Source organism: Penaeus vannamei, chromosome 17 (assembly GCF_042767895.1).
Source record: "Penaeus vannamei isolate JL-2024 chromosome 17, ASM4276789v1, whole genome shotgun sequence".
NCBI classification, from domain to species: domain Eukaryota; kingdom Metazoa; phylum Arthropoda; class Malacostraca; order Decapoda; family Penaeidae; genus Penaeus; species Penaeus vannamei.
This window is the reverse complement of record NC_091565.1, coordinates 8,758,411-8,764,937: the sequence shown is the minus strand read 5'-3', so window position 1 is coordinate 8,764,937 and position 6,527 is coordinate 8,758,411. Positions and strand designations below refer to the sequence as shown.

The following is a 6,527-nucleotide window of genomic DNA, read 5'->3' as shown; positions in this document are numbered from 1 at the left end:
AATTAAAGCCAATGTATATTTCCCTGAAATACACATCCTTTTTGCCCATTTATTGGAGTAGTATATGTCAATTATCTGTCTATATACCCATTAAGATAAGTAAAGATGTATATGCAGAAAGTTAATAGGAGTTTTGAGCATGTATATTATTACAGGAAAGAGAGAAAAAGAAAGCAGCAAAGGGGTCCTCCAAGAGTGCAGCCAAGGGACCTCCTCAGCCAACCCTGGAGGACTTTGTCCAGAATGCAGAGCGACCGGTGCCACTCTTCCTGGAGAAGTGTGTGTCATTTATAGAAGTTGAGGGACTTGATTCAGAGGGAATTTATCGCGTTCCTGGCAACAAGGTCCATGTGGAGCAGCTCACCACAAAGTTCAAAGAAGGTAAGTTACAGAGAGTATGAGGTATTTTGTTGGTATTGGTATAGTAAGGAAAGAAACAATCAATCTTTTACTTTCTTGAATAAATGGACTCATATACTGCCCTTTCCTCATTTATAGACAGCAGTGTGAACTTCGCTGAGCTAGACATTCCAGTAAATGCTGCTGCTACAGCTCTGAAGGACTACTTGAAACAATTGCCACCCTTACTGCCACAGAACCAGCTCCTTGAGCTGACCACAATTGCTAGTAAGTATCTGATACACAAACTTTTAACGTTTTTTCCCCCATTACCCTCTCCTTTTCCCTTCCTCTTTCCTTTCCTCTCTCTCTCTCTCTCTTGTACATCCTTCACTTGTGAACCTTACATTTAGAGAGGTCATCGTCAGATTCTTAGCTATTGTTGTTTTGGCTAAATAGATAGAGTCAAAGAACTTTTGTCATAAAGAGTTACTCTGATGTACAATGCCAAGGGGTTTGTTCACCTTATGTTGTCACCTTCTGTGGATCAAAAAAAAGAGTACAGTTTAGGGAAGGTTCATATATTTGCATTTATTTTTGTTATTGGGTAGAAAAACAAATAAACTGCTTTTTAAAGCAGCACCAAGTTGCATTGTTTTTGTACTGATAAAGGTAAAATTGTTAACCATTGATTCAGCTTCTTTCTGATTTGAAGTGGACTATGGAGACAGTTTGTACTTATTTGATGTTGGTGCATTGTAAAAAAATATATATATATATATATATATATATATATATATGGTTGTGACTAGGAAGAATGTGATGTGACCCAGACCTCCCTCTTCTTTCTTAATTCATGTCTCTTACCAGAAGTCAACAGATGCATGAATACAACTGCTTTATTGCTTGTGTGATTTTAAATTTTGCTTCTTTAATCTTTTTAATCTTGATTTTTTCTCTTCAACTTTTATTCCTTTGTTCTTTGTTTTTCGTAGCAACATTAAGGCTTCCTTCGTTTCAAGAAATGCAGATAACCTAAATGCATGTAGTTCTCATCTTTGCCTTTAAAGCTTTTTCTCTCAGCTGTGTAAACAAAGGCTTCGGGGTTCTTTTTCATTAACCTTTTATTTATTTACCCATTTCATCTTTTGCTCACCTAGCAAGATCCTCTCTGATTTCCTGAACTTTGTATCTCTCAGCTGTTGTAAAATTTTACTCCCCATTACTACTTGCCTTACTTTTCCATAGTCTTAATGGTTGATGATATATATTGTTATATGAAAATAGTCAAATTAAAAGTTTTGAGTATATGAAGTGAAGAATTATTAGAGAGGAAGAAAAGAAAGAGAAAGAAAGCATGCCAGGTTATGCTAATTTTTGTTACTGTTTATCATTGTTATTATATGTATTTTTCAATGATTTCTAAGCAAGGCTGTTCTCTGTCTTTAAGTTCAGATATGTTTATGTTAGCATAAAGGTCTAATGTTCTTGTCACAAAATTAATCGAAGGGTGACTACTCTTGTATCTATTGGTACAGGCATTGGTGACCGCAGCCTAAGACTTTTGAGGCTGAAGGAGATGCTAACAGGCCTCCCTTCAGTCAACTTCGAGGTTTTGAAGTTCATTTTCCAGCACTTTGTCAGGTATGTGGCCCTTGGATATTTGTAGGTGTATATATATTTTTGCTATTGGGATTACATTACTTTATTATTTTAAGATTAGTATTACAGCTTTCTCTAATGTATTCAGAGGAATGATTCTCTTATTATGGATTTCAAAGTATATGCTTTCATGTGTCATTATATCACTAAATACAGATACTCTCTTGCTAATGTCCCAGCACAGGTCAGTTTCAGCCTGTTTATATTATGCTATATAAATTCTTACTGTGTTTATAGAAGCCAACATAAAAGAGGAAGATACCTGTTCTTACTTTTTCTTTGTATTTATATGTGAAATATATATGCATATATGTTTGTGTGATATATGACCTTTTTTTTTATTTATTTATTTATTTTTTTTTCAGAGTTGCTGAAAACTGTAAATTGAACTCCATGGATAGTAAAAACCTTGCCATTTGCTGGTGGCCAACATTGTTACACACACTGCAGTTTACAGACATCAGTGAATTTGAATCTCAGCGTCCGCACATCGAAGATATAATTCAAACTATGATTGACCAATTTCCTTTCCTATTCCAAGGAAAAGAGGATTATGTCATGGTCTGATATTAACCAGCGTTTTCCTGGTAAACATAACTTCATTTGTTTACATTCAGCTGTGCTTTGGTCTGACAAATCAAAGTGTGGCTCTTGATAAACAAAAAAGGTTATGTTTAGCATGAAAACTTGACCCTAACTCCCCGCAGCCTCTGTTGCTGCATGTCATTTTCCCGTGAGCCTGGAGTGGTAGTGCCACATTTGCCTCTGTGTGGCATTTTCCGATCACCATGGCTCCTTCTGGTTGCTAACTAGACGCTAACAGCCACAACTTGATGGGGCAATGCTTCTTGACAACAGAAACCTGGGTACTTATCCCACAGTGGCAAGTGTAATGAACTACATGCCACTGTGGCAGTGTTAGGAGCATTAAGTCAATGTTGTGGCTCAGTGTTATTGTTGGCTGCCCTGAACTATATGCCAGTTCAGAAAGTGATCAGTATCCTATTATCTAAGACACACAAGTAGTGTGTGCTGTGTATCATAGAAATGACAACCAAAGAAAATTATCTTCCAATTTAGTGGAATGATAAAAATGATTGTGATTAAATCAAGCAAACTAGATGAATATTAAAAATAAAAAACATAAAAAAAAGTGTCAAATTGTTGTATCAGCAATATTGACTGTAGATATAAACTTGAGTCACCTTTCCATTAAAATAAGTCTCTTTTACTCTGCCAGAAGAAAACCACAGAAGTTCTGTATGCAGATGAAGGTTATTATGATCATAGTTTACCAAATCTGACGAATGAATGTCTGTAATGAGTGTTGTCAGGCCAGCATTGAAACAGTATTTTCCCTCTGGGATTTTGAGAGAAAGAGAGAGAGAGAGAGAAAAAAAAAAACTTGTAGAACTAAATGATGAAAGGAATAAAATACATTTTATAGTAGAAAAACTATTTCAGGATTTTAGTGTTATGATAAACTAACATTGGATTGTTGACAAATGTAAATTAATGCAGCTTACAGACTGTTAAATGGTGAGTACTCTTCTCATGAGCGTAGCATTCGAGTACTTATGGATAGCATAAGAGGTAGCCTAATGCCAGGCTGGAACTCATGAGTTACAGCCAGAGCTTTTAGTCACAGATTAAGCTCATGTTCCATGTTGTGTCTCCAGTACCAGACAAGATGCCAGTACCTATGTGGTATCTGACATTCCAGCCTGTCACACAGTTATCGAGTGCCATCATGTAGATTTGATCATTTTCAAAAGACTTGATTAACAGTTTAAAATAGATTGTTTTTATTGGGGTAAAGTTTAACCTGCAGCCTGGTGCTTTCTGAGCAGAGTCCAGCACATACAAGGGAGTGAAAGTTCTTGCCCTGCCACAGTTGGTGCCACAGAGGAAGGGTTCCATCATGTCAGTACTTGGTAGATGGAGCAGCATCTTCTAAATGGCAGTGGCACGTGTTCCCTGGGAAGACATTTCCCTCGCCGAATTGTGTGTCGCTTCCCGGGAGGACTGTCACTCAGCACACAATGTCTGGTGCCTCTCAGGGAGAAGTTTTGCCTCCCTGGTTATATCAGGTACCCCCAGCCCCTCCCATCTACCCTTCCCCATTTCCCCTAGAGAAAGCTAGAATTCCAACCCCAATCCGCTGGAATCATTAAGGGTAACCCGTGGAGAGTTGCACTTGTCAGGCAGTGTCAGATGATCCCTAAGGGAGTTGCAGTGCAGTTCAGTTTAAGGAAAGAATTGATCTTGGTGGTGGTGTCTGGTGCTTTTATTATATCCAGTCACCTGGCACTCTGGAGGTGCCCCCTTAGGAGCATCATCTCACCAAATTACTGGCATTGTCGTGTGAAGTGATCCCTCCTGTGGATTTTCCAGTCCTTCCTGGGTAAAGTCCCAGCTCCCTGGCAGTGTGCATCACTCTCAGGACAGTGTGGGTGGAGTCCCATAGTCACATGTATTTACCTGCTGTGACAGGAGCTCACATATCAAATTGTTGAGTCTGGTGGCGTTAAGCATTCCAGTGTACAGCAGTGCTGCTTCTCACTTGTGGATCATCATTTAAACGTTCTCATAACGTTAGCATCCTGCCAAGTTATATCAGCATTTGCGAGGGGAATCACTTTGTAACCTCATTTTCATTGCACAAGCACATCGAGTTGTGTCTGTGTACCTCCAGTGTTGCTACTGTAAAAGAGATTGATATTTTGATTATTGTCTAGTGATCTGGCTGGTCGTTATAATACATTTACTCTATTCAAATTTAGGAAATCAATTTTTTTATATATATATATATTTCCTGTTCTGTCCTAGGTTTTAAGTCATTCTTAAGCATTAGCCATAGGTTTGTTCACATCATAGTTTTTATTTCTATGAACTCTATATACAAAGATGTGTTCTCAAATTGACCAAAAAATGCTTTGTTTAAATATGTACAATAAGTGACTCATTGTGTGGGGTCAGTATGAACTGACATTATTACCTGTATGAATGATAGTGCCATAGTGTGCGGCAAGGACAGCAAACAGTGCCAACGCCATTGTCGACGTTCTGTCTCATTGTCTTGCTAGTTGCTCCCTGTTCTTTATTTTGTTACTTTGCCTTGTTTAGTGTTAGCCACGTGGCTGCCAAGTGGTACTATGTGTGAACTTAGCGCTATTCTGTGTCATGCAGCGTCGAGTGGTGGCAGGAGCAAGAACAAGATGAGACAAGGGCAATGATCCCCCACAAATATCAGCACAAATTACAAAGAGTATCTCCAGGAAGTAAGCTTCCAAATTAGCTGGTGCCAGCTTCTCAGCACCACAGTTGGGTGCCAGATGTACAGCCTATTGCATAATATCTTCCTTGCCTTGTTTTTTTGTAGTCAAGCAGATATAATGATTTCATGTTGAAAGAAAATTAATATTTATTGTACTGATATGACTAAGGAAATTCATTTTGAATCAGTAATGAGAATTTTTCTTTTTGGCAGTTTTACTGCTGATAAGTGATTGCTATGTATAGATGTGTATGGACTCAAGTTGTCATTTGGGCAGTTTTGTAAATTACAAATTTTCCAAGAAAGTTTTATTTGAGTTTCATGCAGTTCATAAGATCAGTGAAGGTCACTTCATGTGGTATGGTTTATTACTTTTCCTTCTGTTTTATATTGATTTTATTATAGTTTTTAAAACCTAACTACCTGCATATATATTTTTTTTAACATGAGTGTAGGGACTGGTTATATTATGTAACTTAAACAGCAAATGCTAGTCAACATGCCCTGCCCACTCGACAGCATCATGTAAATTTATTAATGTATTGCACTACATATTCTTGAATTCATTGTATAAAGTCTTACAGCTATACAGACTTGTACAGCATATGTGACGAGTGAGAGATTCCATGTACAGTGGACAGTGAAAGGAGTTTTGAGGGTAGTATACTATATAATGCATATTTGGATTAGTATACTACTAACTATGAATAAAAGGCATTTGCATTTGACATTTGTTTTATTGCAACATTGATGGTTAAAGTTGAAGCTAAATGTAATTAAAACATTGGCAATTCTTTTAAATAATTGCCTTTTAATGTTAATGCCCTGATATAAAACAAAATTCATTTTAGCAGAACTCTGCAATGTGTTACTTGAAATATTGTCAGAATACATAATATAGAAGTAACAGTGATGGACATGTCTCATAAATTTCTCTAAAACAAGTCTTACAGATTTTGTAAATAAAAGTAAGATCCTCCTGCTAAAGCTTTGGGTAATGGCTTACATTTAATGTGTAAAAGATTACAAGAGTAGTAAACAATTTAAGATATGAAGAAATAAAAATTTAATCTAGTTGGTGCTACATTCTTTATTTCTACATTCTTTTACACAGCAGATACATAAAAGGAACATGCTGTTTGCCTGTAGCTGACAATTTACATATAACAGAAAATGGTCATATAAAATATCTTATGAATGAAAGGGGAGGGATAAAACAAGAATAAAGGACAAATACATGTAATGTTTT

The 6,527-nt window shown here is 36.8% G+C and overlaps 1 protein-coding gene across 2 annotated transcripts in view; it reads left to right on the top strand.

Annotated features, from left to right (window-relative positions):
* The window catches only part of RhoGAPp190 (Rho GTPase-activating protein 190), a 230,601-nt gene extending 224,597 nt beyond the window's left edge, over positions 1-6,004 (top strand). The window contains exons 32-35 of one of the 2 annotated variants that reach the window (XM_070131880.1): positions 156-381; positions 499-627; positions 1,878-1,983; positions 2,367-6,004. In XM_070131880.1, the coding sequence (XP_069987981.1) occupies positions 156-381; positions 499-627; positions 1,878-1,983; positions 2,367-2,568 (663 nt within the window). In that variant the 3' untranslated portion in view covers positions 2,569-6,004. Of the gene's footprint in view, positions 1-155; positions 382-498; positions 631-1,874; positions 1,984-2,366 lie in introns of both variants that reach the window. The other variant, XM_070131879.1, reaches the window with a different exon arrangement.
* Positions 6,005-6,527: the final 523 nt, after the last annotated feature.